The sequence below is a fragment of the Sabethes cyaneus genome, chromosome 2, assembly GCF_943734655.1.
Source record: "Sabethes cyaneus chromosome 2, idSabCyanKW18_F2, whole genome shotgun sequence".
Taxonomy (NCBI): domain Eukaryota; kingdom Metazoa; phylum Arthropoda; class Insecta; order Diptera; family Culicidae; genus Sabethes; species Sabethes cyaneus.
In genome coordinates, this window is record NC_071354.1 from 134,509,665 (window position 1) to 134,527,749 (window position 18,085).

The 18,085-nt window shown below is 39.2% G+C and overlaps 1 protein-coding gene across 2 annotated transcripts in view; it reads left to right on the plus strand.

Moving 5' to 3' along the window:
- Positions 1 to 18,085, plus strand: part of LOC128738303 (uncharacterized) — a 33,357-nt gene that overhangs the window by 11,572 nt on the left and 3,700 nt on the right. For both annotated transcript variants that reach the window (XM_053833339.1, XM_053833340.1), the window contains exon 3: positions 17,594 to 17,822. In XM_053833339.1, the coding sequence (XP_053689314.1) occupies positions 17,594 to 17,822 (229 nt within the window). The remainder of the gene's footprint in view (positions 1 to 17,593; positions 17,823 to 18,085) is intronic.

Below are 18,085 nucleotides of genomic sequence, written 5' to 3' on the forward strand. Positions count from 1 at the left end.
CATATGAAGAAAGCAAGTTCTGCAGTTTCCTCAACGTCCACGCATTCGGGACACGCGGGGGACTCCGCCTGCCCAAATTTGTGCAGATACTGTCTAAAACAACCATGCCCTGACAGAATTTGTGTCAGGTGGAAGTTGACATCGCCGTGGCGCCTGTTGACCCATCCGGCTAGTTCCGGGAAAAGTCGGTGTGTCTACCGGCCTTTTGTGGAATTAGACCATGCCCCCTGCCATGTCATCATCGAGGCCGATCTTGTGGTGCTCCGTATGCCTCTAGTTCCACGTGATTTCAGCATGTCGCAGTTTGATCGCGGTTCTGTGCAGCCGCACTTTCAAATTTGTCAAAATGAACAGATAAGCGCTACAAGTTTGACGTGGTCGCCACTACAGACGGTAGATAAAGTCACGGGCAGCTTCATAACGAGGCCGCCTTTGATGCTATTAAGTGTAACGTGTCGTTGAAGCGCGCGCGTTCGTGCGCTCGTTTGCATTAACGTGCGCGATTCGATATAAAAATTGATAGCTTCTAGAGTTTTCATTTCTCCATTTCCATACTTTGCATGCTTCTTCAAGAAAGATCAACAAATATTTTAAAATAAAAAAAAATCGAGAAAAAAAGTTCCAACTTTGAAAAAATTGCAATTGTTTATAAAAATTCACTATTTAACTATTGAAAAACAATCGACAACAAAACAATTCCCACTTTCTTAGCCAGATAAAATAAAACAGATAGCAATATTCGCCGTGATTGTATAACATTTCGCCGAATGCCATTTCGCGAAAAACCTTCTTGTACCGTTTCACGGAAAACCTTTTTGTAGAATGTATCATTTCGCAAGGTACTTGCTGTCGGTCGTTCGGACCCAACTGAAGGAAAACAATCGAGGTTAGTAGACCTAGAAAAACAAGTAAACCTAGACAGTGGTGATTTCTGAGGCGGGCTGCCCCCCCCCTCCCCCCCACATTGACCGGCGCTTTATACGGCGGGTCGCCAGCGACACTCGCCATGAATCATCTAATGTTACTGTAGGTAGTTTTTGGTGGTCTTGTTATTGATTAACCCATTTCCTCCCAGCGTTGCGAATAGGGTTGCCAAGTGGTCGGTTTTTGGCCGGCCCGGCCGGTTTTTCACCAGCAAAGCCGGTGGCCGGTCAATCCTGCAAAAAAGCCGGTTTTCCGACATAGGAAGCCGGATTGGTACTTTTTTCCTGATTTGTTGAATTTTCTGATAAATTTATTAGCAATCCTGAGCAGTGGATCATTGAAGATAGCCAGTTTTGCAGTGACAATACTTTGCTTCTGGCGGTAATATACATTAAATTGTCCATCAGCACCAGAAGCAACTAGTTGTCTTCTAGTATCTTCAATAATCCATGCAATGTTCGTTGTGGTTTCGATTCCACGACTACCGCATAATTACCGCACACGCACATTACACATTCCAGGCAAATCCTCTAGTAATATGCTGCCACAACCCCCCGCAATTTTTGAAGGCAGGACCGACCGGCCGGTTTTTGAAATTTTCGGACTTGGCAACCCTAGTTGCGAAAATGCAACGCACTTTCATTTGATTCTAGAGAAGGCCCTGTTTAAGATATCAACATGGACCCTCAAAAACAAAGATAGATTGGAAAAAAATCTAATCGACCTGTTTTTGCTCAAAGGTCAGATGTTACATGTAACATAATTACAGCTGTGACAAAACAACAGGTTTTGCTATTTTTCAGACAGTTAAGGAAAAATGCTCGTATAACTTGATTTTACCTCTATTTACGTCTGACCTATTAATCAGTGTTAGTAAGAATCGGTTGCTTGCCAATAAACACTTTGTTTCATAATTTTGATTACTTTTGTAATTTTATGAAAGGCTCTAAGCTTTGCGTTGCGAAAACGCAACGCTAGGAAGAAACGATATTCAAAATTTGCAACGGGAACGTTTTTTTTTCGTTCGTTCGCTGCAGATGTTTCATTTGAAGTCGTTGCTTTTTAGTAAACAAATGAATGTAAATCTTATCTTTCGCTTGTTCTAAATATCCCGGAAACATTATAAAAATCCCAAGTTTGATTTAACGGTAAAAAAGTATGAAGTATTTATATGCATAATGATGAAGGTATGCAAAAACGGTGTACGCTTAACGCCCAGCGTTGCGTTTTCGCAACGTAGCGTTGCGGAACACAGGGTCAAAATTAAAATACATGAAAAGACATGCTTTTTCTTAGTTGACCTAAAAGAGAATTTTCCTGAAAGTTTCAACTTTCTAACCCTGCTGGGAAAAGTGTGGGGTTAATGTTAATGTTTTATGGTTAATGTTTTATGGAAGTCTAAATATCTCGAGTTCGATTAGTTTTTGAGTTACGTAAAAAATTCAGTTTTATTTGTGTTTATTTCACGCAGATCACCGAGCCCCACTCTACCCTCAATGTACCGCGATCCTGGTTCTATTTGCTTGATTAGTTCTCGAGTTATGAGGAAATTTGTATTTCATTTGTATAGGAGCCCCCCCCCCTCCTAAAGTTGGTAGGGGTCCCAATTCATCATAGAAAAAATTTTTGTCTCCAAAAACACCCACGTGCCAAATTTGGTTCCATTTGCTTGATTAGTTCTCGAGTTATGAGGAAATTTGTATTTCGTTTGTATAGGAGCGCCCCCTCTTAAAGTTGGGAGGGGTCCTAATTCACCATAGAAAATATTCTTGCCCTCGAGAACTTTCACATGCCAAATTTGGTTTCATTTGCTTGATTAGCTCTCGAGTTATGAGGAAATTTGTATTTCATTTGTATAGGAGCCCCCCTCCTAAAGTGAGGAGGGGTCCCAGTTCATCATAGAAAAAATTTTTGCCTCCAAAAACACCCACGTGTCAAATTTGGTTCCATTTGCTTGATTAGATCTCGAGTTATGAGGAAAATTGTGTTTCTTTGGTACAGGAGCCCCCCCTCTTAAAGTGGGGAGGGGTCCTAATTTACTATAGAAAATATTCTTGCCCTCGAAAACCTTCACATGCCAAATTTGGTTCCATTTGCTTGATTAGTTCTCGAGTTATGAGGAAATTTGTATGGAAGCCCCCCCTTTTAAAGAGGAGAGGAGTTATAATTCCCCTTATAAAGAGGGGAGGGGTCTCAATTTACCATAGAATAAATTCTTGTCACCGGAAACACCCACATGCCAAATTTTGTTCTATTTGCTTGATTAGTTGTCGAGTTATGCAGAAATTTGTGTTTTATTTGTATGGGAGCGCCCCCCCATCTTAGAGGGTGAGGGGTCTGTAACTATCATAAGAACCTTCCCTGGCCCCCAAAACCCTTGCATGCAAATCTTATCTTATCAAATCTTTTCCACTGAAAAAATGCCATTTTATGAAAATTCAGAATATATTTTAAAAGCCACACATAGATGATTTTTTGTTGTATGTTGGATCCCACCAGCAGTTGTATATAATTTGGACACTTACAGCGAAATCCAGTGGAAGTGTGCACCTTATGTACAGTTGCTGATGGAGTACAAAATACGTTGGTTACCCTAGTTTTCGAATTAATCCGAATTAATTATAAAAATAAAGAGAAGAAAGCTGAACCCTTTCCAAAAGTTAGTCTAGACCAATTTTGGAAAAACTAAGTATGCAGTCTCTTATTTACATGAACTCCTTAAACACACAAAAGTTTTATTGAAATCTGAGAGGGTCATGCTAATCCCTGGTTGAGTTTGCGTGAATTCCGTCTTCTATTTTCATTTTCATAAAGTGATACTCAGTATAAAAAATCAGACGTAGTTCTACGTCAAAAATATTGTGGGCGCGGATGCGATTGGATTCGAACCCGGTTGCATTCCAGATTGGAAGATCCAGGAAGCGGTAAAATCATGTGAGGGGACATGTTTTGTTTTCAAAGAAGTTCCAACATTACTCTATGTACTTCGTGCTATATTATATGATAAAACCGCAGATGCTTTATGACTGTTTGTATATGAATTCACGCTTATTTCCATAAAAAATATTCCATCTAAATTATAGTATTTTGAAACTAGCTTACCTCGCGATTCGATCCCCAGTTTGGTATGCTGTTGAGGTTCATAATTAGCTACATGAGTCGGTACAAAAACGTCCGGTTGTCTCGATGATCCATCTTAGCCATGAGAAGGTTGACACTGTTGTTCCATTTGCTGCTGTTGATAATTTCATCATCCTTAAGCTGTCCTTCAGAAAATAAAGTTTTAAAATCGACAGCTTTACACATAAATTACTCACTTACCAATTTCGAACACTCGTTACAGCATAGCACAGCACAGAAAAACAAAACCGCGAACGTTATGCTGCCACCATGGATGAAACGAATCACGAAATAAAACGATCCGCACCATCAACAAAGCACGCCGCTACAGTTCAACATATTTTCATCCAACGTTAGGTACAATCTACTCAACGTTAAGTTGGAGTGTAGTACTCAACATTGCATATGCGCATATTACCGTTTTATTAAGTAAATCTGACTCAATGTATACATATCAAAACTACCCAACGCTGAAGATGAATCAATAGTACCTAATTTTAGGTTACTTAAACTTAGCTGTTGGGTACCTTTGGTTTTCCGTGTATACCAATTACCAAAACAAAGTAGAGTATACATCAAAAAGAAAAACAAAAACATGATTCAATGTCAATCACTGTCAATGAGGTTTAAAAAGGTGTGGCAGATGAAGACATTTGATGGTATTTAGTATAAAAAAAATCAGAAAACGACGTCAAACTACAAAAACAAACCGCGTCGGACAATAGGGTGTTTGCAGAGTGCATATGTATTGGAGATCTGTTGGGCAGGCAAAAGTGACAGCTCCATATAAAACACACGGGCTGGGAAGAACAAAATTTTTTAAATGATTTATTTTCTTTATTTAAAACATATGGCATATGGCAAGGTAATATATCTGCTTACTAAATAAAAAAATTATTTTCAACAAATAAGCTAAGACGCAGTAGCAATGATCAAAAATGTAACTATGACCTATGTTAGCGGGATAAAACTAAACAAATATCAATAGCCAGTAGTTGCTTTCGGCTAAGAAAGCAATTTATTATGCTAAAACCAATTTTATATTCCGTTACTTTCAACTTGGCCTATGCCGTATACTGCTTCAAAAATCAGTATATTTGGGACACCGATTTAACGCGAATTCACCGAAAACCTAGTTACCAAAAGTCAGCATATATTTCAGGGAACATTTGTCGGTTATTTTGACTATTAGTTGCTTTAAAATGATGAATAATTTTAGAAAAAATGATAATTTTATCCAGCACGTTTTTGCTGCATCGAATAGGAAAATATGCAATGTGTGCCCAACAGATGTCTTCCATGTGTGTGTAGCAAAAGCCCTATGGGGTTTGTTTTTAGAGTTTGACGTCACACTTCATCGTGATTGGTCGATTTACGATTCCACCCACACAGCGGGGTGCTATCCCTATCTTAACGAACGGTGTTTGACAGTCGACTTAACGAAGGGCGCTATTGCAAGAAAAGCGCCCGTCTGACAGGTAAATTTACTGCCAACCTTTGTCGAGCTGTGCTGATATGTTGGCAACAAAAACATGGCACCCATCGCAAGCCCCTGCACCCACACCATGATGAAATTTCTTCATTGCACTAACACTACTGTGTTACCTGACTCACTGCGAATATGCGTTGTATTCGCGGGATCGTTGGTTCGAAAGGTTTCGAAAAATATCGCCCTTGTATCGAAAATATCGTTAATTTTGATCACTAATAGTGAATTCATAAATTAACCTGGGTTCGTGCTAACTCGAACCCGAAATTTATGAACGATACGGGCAGTTTGACAGATCGACCCGTAAACCGTAATGCTAGACAGTTTTAACCTGCGCTTCAAACTGAATGCTGTCAGTTTAACCGAGATGCAATCTCGGTTAATTTATGAACGCTTTGACAGCACTTCGATTAAAACTGAGTGCTAATCGACCTGAGCCAGGTTAATTTATGAATTCACTATAAGAATAACGTACTTAAACCACAGAGAACAGACATCCATCCAGGAACAAATTTTTCGGAAATTCTTGGATAAAATTTCAAATTAATATCACCTAATATGCTAGTGACACCACCACTATAGTTTCCCAACTAAATGATTCATTTGATTTGCACACTGACAACCTTTGGCTCCTCTGGCGCTAGTATATCTGAACTATATGCGTTATGCTATAGCGCCAGAAGCTAGCTGTTGTGAGTTTAGTGTAGAATTTCATGCGCTTTTAGCGACACCATCACTATAGTTTCCCAACTAATTTGACATAAGTTTTATCCAAGTGGGGACCTTTCGCTTGGATGTCTGTTCTCTGTGCTTAAACGTTACATTTCATGTGCCAGTAGTACGCAATAATTGTATTGTGAAACTGAATTGTTATTTATGCAACTTTTTACAAATTAAATGGAATAACAAAAGCACAACTTATAAAAATCGTTTGTTATTGATATTAACTGCATATGTGTTATAAACGAATAAAACGTATGGTTACGTTTTATTTCAATAATACGTATATTCGCAGTGATTCAGGTAAAACAGTTGTAGGTACACTTTTCGACAATGTTTATTTGCTTTTGGGAACTCCGCTCACGTACGCTTGAAAATTCTACAACAACAATCAAGGCAGGAAATAGCAACCTGGCGTGAATAAAGTTGCCAAAGGCATGCTAACACTTTCCGAAAGTTGTACCCACTAGCCGCCATTACGCACGCGAAAAGGTGGATAAGACTTGATAAACAGCATTTTTGACATTCTAGAAATACATCGCTCGTTTTCTTTCCGCCTGTTCCTTTGGTTTTACCGCGAATATTCGAAAACAAAACGTGCGACGGGATTACTGAAACGCCAAAAGTGCTGTTCAAGTATTGCGCTCTTCGCACTCAATTGGACTGCACAGTTATAAAGTGCAACCTTAAGAACTGTGCTGAAAAGTGTGCTACTGATAATATCGCTAGTAATCTTACATCGATAATACCATCAAACTTTATCGTCACGGAAGAATATCGAAAATTGGAGGGTTTAAACAAGGGCATAGTGTGTTGCTATCTCTTTCTCATGTAGGAGTGAAGAGAGCAACTTTCAAATGGTGCTTGGTAAAAGGGAATTCCCAGCAAATTTTTTGGTTCCTGTCAAAATTAACATTTTGGTACCTATGCGTGGGACATCGAAAATGTATGAATTTGACAGCCACTTCACCCCGTAGGGTTTAAAGTGAAATCTTCTTCTTGGCTTGTTATTATTTTAACATTTTTGTTCTATTTCTTACGTATTTTTGCTTATATTGTCATACTATCGTTATTAATTATTAACGATAAGAAAACTTTATCAATAATCGTTATAGATTTTGATCGGCATTTCCCATTATTGCAACTCTCCCATCTGAGCTGACATTTGATTTAGCAGTGGCGCCAGTACCAGTTGTAGGAAAAACAAATAGTATTTAATTTTTCATTTATTTCATATATGCTGCATATTTGTTCAAGTTATGAATTATGCGTGGAATTATGTATTTAGAAACAATTTTTATATTATTCTTAGCGTCGATAACAACTCTACGTAAGCATTAGAGTTCAAATAGGAATCAACCAAGATTCATGGGTTTTTCCTACGAAATTTTGGCAACTTTTCTCACCTACAAAATGTGTGACTGAACAAGTGTGCTCAAAATCCAACTTTCAATGCAAAGAGCAATATTACGAACTCGCATTATGCTGTCCGTCGCTGGATACCAGCGATTATGCTGGATGCCTACTGTTTTACCCACCCCATCGGCAGACAACCATGTTTTCGCCGCCAACATCTCGTGTGTGTGAAAATGAGATAGCATGTCAGCACTGCGTTTCACTCATCTGCGAGCAGTCTGATTTGGGCCCGCTGTCAAATTTTGAGCCCCGGACATGCTGTCGCTGACGTTTACTGCAGCTCAATATAGAGATGTCGATGGGGTGGTTTTACCTGACTCACTGCGAATATGCGTATTATTGAAATAAAACGTAACCATACGTTTTATTCGTTTATAAGGCATATGCAGTTAATATCGATAACAAACGATTTTTTATACACACTTTAAAAAAAGCGCCGAAGTCGGCTAAATTTTGCCGAGATTTGGACAGCCGAGCGTTCGGTAAAAATTTCGGTTTTGCAAATCGACGTTTACGGATCTTTACTAACGTTTGGCATCATAAAAAAATTTACCGAACGCTCGGCTGTCCAAATCTCGGCAAAATTTAGCCGACTTCGGCGCTTTTTTTTTAAGTGTGTAAGTTGTGCATTTGTTATTGCATTTAATTTGTAAAAAGCTGCATAAATAACAATTCAGTTTCACAATACAATTATTGCGTACTACTGGCACATGAAATATAACATTTAAGTACGTTATTTTTAGTGATCAAAACTAACGATATTTCCAATACAAGGGCGATATTTTTCGAAACCTTTCGAACCAACATGATCCCGCGAACACAACGCATATTCGCAGTGAGTCAGGTAACACAGTAGGACAGGACGTGCCATCTGGCTTCTTAAGGCCCAAACACAATGCATACGGATTTTACTACGTTGCGGATATTTGACAGAAAACCCATGGAAAAACTGTTAAATTGCCGCAACGTAGTAAAATCCGTATGCATTGTGTCTGGGCCTTTACTCTTCTTCTTATTCCTTTCCTTTAGGTGGCTTGCCGTCCTAAGATAAAGCCTGTTGAACAAAATTTCTCCATGTAACTCGGTTGGGAGCTACCGCTCTCCAATTCCTCGGACACCGAGTACTCTCCGCCAGATCTCACTCCACCTGGTCTAACCATCTTGCTCGCTGCGCTCCTGGTCATCTTGTTCCTACCGGATTTGTGGCGAACATCATCTTTGCAGGGTAGTTGTCCGGCATTCTTGCAACATGCCCTGCCTATCGTATCCGTCCAGCTTTAGCCATTTTCTGGATACTGGGTTCGCCATAGAGTTGTACGAGTTCATGGTTCATCCTCCGCCTCCATACTCCGTTCTCCTGTACGCCGCCGAAGATCGTTCTTAGCACTCGTCGTTCGAAAACTCCGAGCACTTGCAGGTCCTCCTCGAGCATTGTCCATGTTTCATGCTCGTAGAGAACAACCGGTCTAATAAGCGTCTTGTACAGGGTGCACTTTGTACGAGGACTTAGTCTGCTCGACCGCAATTGCTTGTGGCGCCCATAGTAAGCACGACTTTCGCTGATAATACGCCTCCGAATCTCACGGCTTGTATTATTGTCCGCCGTTACCAGTGAGCCAAGGTAGACAAATTCACCGACTACCTCAAACTCATCGCCGTCGATCAATATACTACTGCCCAAGTGGTGTCGTTCGGCCTCGGTTACGCTGGAGCGCATGTACTTTGTTTTAGACGTATTTACCTTTAACCCAATCTTCTCTGCTTCGCGCTTTAGTCCCCATCGCCACAGATGTTCTGCCGTTAATATCCATGTCATCGGCAAAGCAGACGAATTGACTAGATTTGTTGAATATCGTGCCACGCGTGTTGATATCCGCTCGGTTCATAACACCTTGTAGCGCAATGTTGAACAGCAGGCATGAAAGACCATCACCTTGACGAAGCCCTCTGTGTGATTCGAATGAACTTGACAATCCACCCGAAATCCGAACACAGCACTGTGTACCATCCATCGTAGATTTAATTAGTTTGATGAGCTTCCTGGGGAAGCTGTTCTCGTCCATGATTTTTCATAGCTCTTTCCGGTCGATGGTATCATATGCGGCTTTAAAGTCCACGAATAAATGATGCGTGGGAACTCTGTATTCACGGCCCTTTAGGAGGATTTACCGCAGTGTAAATATTTGATCCGCTGTAGACCGACGAAGCCGGCTTGATAAGTTCCCACAAATCTATTCGCAATTGGTGATAGACGGCGGAAAATGATTTGGGACAGCACTTTATAGGCGGCATTGAGAACGGTGATCGCTCGATAGTTCTCACAGTCCAACTTGTCGCCCTTTTTATAGATCGGGCAGATAACCCCATCTTTCCACTCCTCCGGTAGCTGTTCCGTATCTTAAATTCTAACAATTAGTTGGTGCAGATAAACGGCCAGTTTTTCTGGTCCCATTTTAATAAGCTCCGCTCCGATGCCATCTTTTCCAGCTGACTTGTTCTTTAGCTGCATGATGGCCTCCTTAACTTCGCCTATCGTTGGGGCTGGCACCTCTTCCCCGTTTGTTGCACCGTCGAAATCGCTTTCCCCGCCGCCATGGCTCTCCGCCTGGGCGCCATTCAAGTGTTCGTCGAAGTGCTGCTTCCACCTATCCGTTACCTCACGATCGTCCATCAGAATACTGCCAGTCTTATCCCGACACATTTCGGCTCGCGGCACAAAGCCTTTGCAGGATCCGTTTATTCTCTGGTAGAACTTTCGCGTTTCCTGAGAACGATGCAGCTGCTTCAACTCTGCATATTCCTGCTCTTCCAGGTAGCGCTTTTTCTCCCGAAAGTTTGTGTCTTTCTGTCGTGTGGCACTGCGCATCCTGGCCGCCCGCGCAGCGTTCTCCTCATCCATCTCCCTCCTACATTCATCGTCAAACCAATCGTTCCGCTGATTCCGGGCCACATGCCCGATGGAGCTTTCCGCTACACTGCTGATGGCTGTTTTGATAGTGTTCCAACAGTCCTCGAGAAAGGCTTCTTCCAGCTCGTCCTCTTCCGGCAGTGCAGCTTCGAGTGAATGTGCGTAATTTGCGGCGACGTCTGGCTGCTTCAGCCGCGCGAGATCTAACCGAAGCTGGCGTCGGCACCGAATGTTGTTCACAATGAAGAGTCTTAGGCGCATCTTAACCATCACTAGGTAGTGGTCCGAGTCAACGTTAACGCTTCGATAGGATCTGACGTCGATAATGTCTGAGAAGTGCCGACTGTCGATCAATACGTGGTCGATCTGTGATTCAGTCTGATTTGGTGACCTCCAGGTGTACTTATGATCCCAGTAAACCATTTGGTTTGTATATCTCCATTGCAACTGAGATATATGAAATTATATCTGAACGAAAAAGTTATATTTCACGTCATATAAGAACATATATGAGTGGGTCAGAAGGAAAGGGGTGTAAGTGACAAAAAGTGAATTTCGAGAAAATCAGCTCCAAAGTTAACATCATCTAGAAAATTCGTCAGGTCAAATAATAGGGTAACCAACTTGATTTGGGCCCCTACATGAATTGGACCCTTTCAACTTATTTAGCCACATTACTTCGTAGAAACTCTAAACTCGATTGGTTTGATACCGTAATAATATTCTTTGGATTCTTTTCTAAGCCTGAATATTTTCGGATCACTTTAAATTGCTTTTATTTAGCTGAAATTTACAATCATAAAGTGTATTGCCATATCCAGCTTTTTACGAGCCATAATGTCGGACATGTTCGTAATATTTGAACAGCATTTTCGACATTTCTCTAATACATCGCATGTTTTCTTTCCGCGTGTTCACGGTAAAACTAAAGGAATGTACAGAAAGAAAACGTGCGATGTATTAGGGAAATGTTAAAATTGCTGTTCAAATATTACGAACACGTCCGCCATTATGGCTCGTAAAAAGCTGGATACCGCTCGCAATCCGACGTAGGTGAAGAGGAAAAGATGTTTGCGACACATTTTCAATTTGGTTTTAATAACTAAATTCAATGAATTCGTATTGATGAAATCAGTTAGTTTTATGCTGATAGAAGTATTTTACGTGGTTTTGAAGGTTTCTTCTCAAGATTTTAATTGAAACCCATAAAAAATAGTGTCCAAATTGTATCGTAAAAATTTTCTTGCCATCAAATTTTGGACACCCCTGAATTTGGATTTTTGACAGCAGTTTGTTTACCTAATAAGATTCAGTGGAAATGAAAAATTGAATAATATCGGTATTCTAGGACCGACGAACGAGTTTCGGCAAAGCAATCAATATAAAAACCAGTTCAGACCTGGAGCTGCACTAGCACTTGATCATGTCGACGAACGCGAGTTTGATAAATAAATGAAGAAAATGGCTCGGAAGGGATACCCTGTTACCAAATATATTATATTAACAATATAGTTCACTTCGCAAAATCTCATATATATCCCAAGAGACGCAAAAGTAACACACTCTAGCGGACAAAAAGGTGACTAAAAGCTTTTTGTTTTAAAAACTTTTAAGCGTGCAACCAATACATAAGAAAAAGGTGCGGTAGACAGAATGTGCTATTACTAAGGCTATGACGTCCTTCTTCGAGATTGTACCGCTAGGTATAAAAGTTAATTGAGTTACTATCCATACCATACTGGTTCCTTTGTTTACATAACAAACGACAGAATCCAGCATAGATTCAATTGTTCAAATCGCATGTTTGTTGTTTAAACAGCAGCATAACTGAATAAAAAAGCCGTTATACCTGTAAAACGTGCAACACACACGCTACATTGGATATAAATGAAAAAGAAAATAGTCCAAAATGTAAACAAAGGCGCCGCTATCTGTCAATTGGCGGCATAATGATTTAGTCTATTTCATGAGTGCAAAAGCGATAGAGCTTCTTAATCGTGAATTGAAGATAGAACCAACAAAAGCGCTAATGTCGCAAGCGCGAACAAACCGAGCGAGAGCTGATTTTGTTAAGCTGGTGCCTCTCCCGTTTTGTTTACATTTGCAACTTTCACCCTTTTGTTAATTCTATCCAGAATAGGCTAAACTCTATGCTGAAAGTTGAGTTGTTTCCGATAGACCTGTCGAATTTACGGTGTACATTGGTAACCTTTTATGCCGCTATGGCGCTAGTAGTCGTGTCTTCAGGATTATAGAAGAGTGAACTATATTGTTAATATAATATATTTGGTGACAGTCACTTGTATAAACTTCTCGAAGACCAATACTTTCTAAGTAATCAGTAGTGTAAGTTACAGCCTATACAGTAATATTACATATACAGTAACGCCACGTAGTGAGACAATTCTGTCTCAATGTCTGTAAAATAGTATAGAATTGTATAGAATAGTATAGAATTGTTTCACATCTTATATACTCGTGTGGGCTGTATCTTGCGCTGCTGACTCTCTAGAACGTTGCGGTCTTCGGAAATGTTGTTTAAGTGACATTCATGTTTAAGATGATTTAGAAAATAGTTCTGAATTTTTTCAAGCACTAGTTTATGTATCATAATCTTTTAGTTGCCATATTCTTAGTAATCGACGAAATTACTTTTTTCGGAAACGGAAACGTTATTAGACATCGATTTTTCTAGAATTTAAATTGCATGTAACTTCTACAACGCTTTTTTGCTTGATTAAAAAATCATATTGGCCCCCTCTTTAGTTGCCACCAGGGATGGTTCGATCACTTTGACTCAATTTTGATTCATTTGACAGTAGCGTCCTAACCGAGCAAAATTTGACAAATTGATGTATGGGACATTTGTAGATAATAACTAGATCTACAATTTTGCTGGATAAAGTGTCGCTGTATCTTTTGCAGTTACGGTGCTACAATGCTAGTACCACATTAGTAACTAAATGAACGTTCATTTAGTTACTAAAGAGGTACTAGCCTTGTAGTAGTAGTAGTAGTAGTAGTAGTAGTAGAGGAAAGCCACCATCATTTCAAGGACTTGCCAATGTATGTGGGTAGAATTACAGTAGATCCAAATTTGATTATCAAATGAATTTCACACTAATGTTGTTACAGAAGGGCCGAAAGGGATTGGGCGGACCCACAAGCAGAGGCACTTGTGCGCATTCCGGGGTTATAAGAGTCGCCTTCCAGCATTAGGATCCTTCCATGTAATAATCAATTTCGCTGTACCAACTTTAACCCACGTTATGATTTGTTTGTTTTGAATTGAGAAGTGCCATATTTGCTTCAGGCCTTAAGGATTCAGGTTGGCAATCCACTCCGTCATCCAGCCTTCCGCATTTTTGATATCAATAATAATACTGTTAATAATATGATATTCAGATGAAATGTGGTATATATGGTAAAAATAGAACAATCTCACCAGCAGTCCTTCGTATGGAATAGAGTAGCGTCCTTTAAGGTTTCGTAAATGCTTCTAATAGTTAATTTAATTTTTTATTCTGGTATCCATGTGCAGTCCACTCCACTCCACTGGTTTTACAAAAAAAGTAAAATATTTGGATATTTTTGAAAAATTTATCAGATTAAAAAAAATCGAAAGAGATTTTAGAACATGTTTTAAGCTATCTTTAATAAAAATGAGACAAATTTGAGGGGACATGTTTTGATAATTCAAGTTTAATGATTTTTGTCTTGATTTTGATAAGTTTTTTCTTTCAGTGTATTTTTTTCCGAAAATATACAGTGGGATTTCGAATTTGGCATGGCTCGATTTTCTCATGGTTCGATTTTGGCATGCCCCGATTTTGGCAACAAAAGTATCCGTTTTTGGCAACACAAAATATTTTCCTTCCAAAAATATGCCTAAATACCTGTCAGTTTCCGCAAACATGCTTCAAATAACGAAAAAAGGTTGCCCTCAACCTTTCGTGAAAAAAAATTTGCGGTTATAGAATGTTTCGAACAATAATATTTTTATTGCCGTAGAACTACGTCTTACCGCAGGTTACCAATAACTTACTTGCACCTCACGGATAGCTCTTGGCGAACTTTTTAAACATAAAATGGTTACAATCGTTATTTAATAATATTTAGTCAATTTCTAACGCATTAAATTTTTTCATATCAAAAAAGGGTCTCGATTTTGGCACGGTTTCGATTTTGGCAACATAGGCGACACGCATTTGTTGTCAAATTCGAAATCCTACTGTACTTAATTTCCTACAACTTTTCCATTGACGTCATTTGTAACAAAGAAGTGGTTTCCGAGATACGATATTTAAAAAAAAATCCCATTTATAAATACGCCCTTTTGAAAAGTTTCGTGGAAAGTGAATCCTTGTGTGGCATCCAACATATCAGCAAAATTTCATTTCAATAAAAAATATTCGAGACAAACCGTTTTGTTAGTTGAGCCAGAATTGCTCAGATAGTGCACTTACACTCCTTTCCTTCCAAACAAACCCATTTTTATTTTGCTCGTTTTTTCATGTTTTCAAAAAAGTCATTAAACGGTAAAACGTGAATTTTCTGGCATGCATAAAACCATACTCAAAGTATCGTTTCCTACCATTATCTCGATTTTTTCAATTTTGTCACTTACACCCCTTTCCTTCTCACCCGAAAGCAACTAGAGGAAAATGCACGTGTGAAAATATTTTGACGTCTAAGAATAAAATACCAAAAGTCTAAGGGGCAATGCAATTGACCAGCTTATTACGAGCCATAATGGCGGATGGCATAATCTGTGTTCGTAATATTTAAACAGCATTTTTGACATTTTCTAAATACATCGCACGTTTTCTTACCGCACGTTCAAGGTAAAACTAAAGGAACGTGCGGAAAGAAAACGTGAAAACGTGCAATTTATTTAGGAAATGTCAAAAATGCTGTTCAAATGTTACGAACGCAGTCCGCCATTATGGTTGTATTGCTCGCTGGTGCGGTCAATTTTGGAGTCAGCTTGCGCTATATGGAATCACTTTTACGATAACTGGATAAAACAAATCGAACGCGTACAGAAACACTTTGTTTTAAGGGTTTGCTGTACACTACCATGGAGAAATTCTGACAACCTACCACCCTATCCAGCTTTTTACGAGCCATAATGGCGGACGTATTCGTAATATTTGAACAGCAATTTTGACATTTCCCTAATACATCGCACGTTTTCTTTCTGTACATTCCTTTAGTTTTACCGTGAACACGCGGAAAGAAAGCATGCGATGTATTAGGGAAATGTCAAAAATGTTGTTCAAATATTACGAACATGTCCGACATTATGGCTCGTAAAAAGCTGGATACGGACATGTGCCAACTAATAGGAATTAAACCCCTCGAAAAGCGACGTTAAGATATCATGGCTCGAACTGCTCAAAAAATCCTCGGTGGTCTGGTAACTATGATTGCCCAACCATCCTGTCGATGCTTCAACTTCATTGCCCTAGACGCCCACAACGCCATCAGCTTCTTCGGTTGAACGCGCATCGCACAAATTATTGCCAGTATGAACTAATTTGTCGAATGGTTCTAACGTATAATCAGGCTGATTTTAACTTTTATTTGTTTGATTTTCGGTAGTTTTTAATTTAGTTAATGTTCTATAATTGTAACTTTGTGTTTAGTGTTTTGTATTGATAAGCATATCTTTGTTTCTCCAGTCGAAAAGATATCCAGCTTTTTACGAGCCATAATGGAGGACGTGTTCGTAATATTTGAATGGCATCTTTGACATTTCACTAATACATCGCACGTCTTGTTTCCGTACGTTCAATGTAAAACTAAAGGAACTTGTGGAAAGAAAACATGCGATGCATTACTGAAATGTCAAAAATACCGTTCAAATATTACAAACACGTCTGCCATTATGGCTCGTAAAAAGCTGGATTGGGTTTTTATGCCGCCTTGAAAACTGCCCAATCATGAACATATTCATTAAGACATTCCTGTCGGATGAAGTACTCAGTAAATATTGACCAAACTCGTGGTTTTAGTCTTTGACCTTGAAATGCGATCAGGCATTAATATTAATATTTTTTTTGAAGCGATGGTTCTACAATTGATGGAGTTGACGGAGGAAGAGGCACAATTTGTGTGCCTAAAAATAACCCAAAAACCAGATACATCGCTACATTATTAAGGGGGGTTGCGCAGTCTCCTTTTGTTCAGCGCCTCTATGGTGCAAAGGTACACGGGTACCAGCGAGCCACGTGCCCTGGCGGATCTTGTGGGTTCAAATCCGGTTATAATCTCTGTCCCAGTAAACCATTTGGTTTGTATATCTCGATTGCAACTAAGATATACGATCTGAGATATCATATCTGAACGAAAAAGTTATATTTCACGCCATATAAGAACATATATGTACCAAAATGGTGGCGATATACGTGCGGAAATTTTGACAATTATTTGTAATTCTATTTTGCGTAGTTTTTATAACACGTAACTAAATACTCCTGAATATATGATTAAGATATAATCAAATATTACAACCGTCTATACTGCTTTATAATTCACAGATATGAATTGTATATGAAGACACGCACGACTGCAAAACAATTTATTGTTCACTTCGATTTGATATACTCTAATCATTATACAATTACAATGTGAAATTGACATGAAAACGATTTAATGCGAACTTTCTATTACGATTTTGTGTTATCTGGGGTTGCACCTTCCAGCATTAGACAAAAGGTAGGAATCCCAACAACAACTTGTTAAGCGTAGCTACCTATTACCCCTCCCCCTTCCTTTCCACTCTTTTCCCACCTTTCCCAAAAAATTTTCATTACTTTCCCCTACCATCCCTCCATCAATTGTAGAACCATCGTCTGAATAAATAATAAATAGTTCGAAAAAAGCTGGATGGGTATTCGTTATGTGTCAGGTAAGACAGTAAGTGAATAAATTCGATTATACAATAATTATACTTACATACACACACAATCAAAAACCAGTGAATAATATTTTCTCAAATATTTCATTCACAGCATGTAACTTGGTGACATCATTCAGCTTTGCTGCGATGGCTGGCCTAACTACGTACTCTTATCTGCGCAGCTATAATATAATGGTTGGACCGTTCGCCGTGGAATATGGACCCCTGACTGCGAACGAAAGTGACTTAGTGGTGTTTTTGGGATTTTTTTTGCTGGCTAACGTAGTGATCCGTGTTATCGTGAACCGTTACCCATTGCGCATTTATCGGAGCAATGACAAGTAAGTTAATTTTAGGTAGTCAAGTCTCGATTTCGAATCGATTCAATCCGCTGTGGCTGAATATCAAAACGAGCTGTCTATTTTTTGTCCCAATCTTTCTGGCCGATATTTTAAAAAGGTTCGGATACAAAAATAGCATATTAAGATTCATTTAGAAAATATATCAACCACAAAGCACACAATGATAACATTGGCCGCAAACAAAGCAATTTTCAAAATATTTCCAGAGTCAAAATATCTATTATATCTCGCTTTTTACGAGC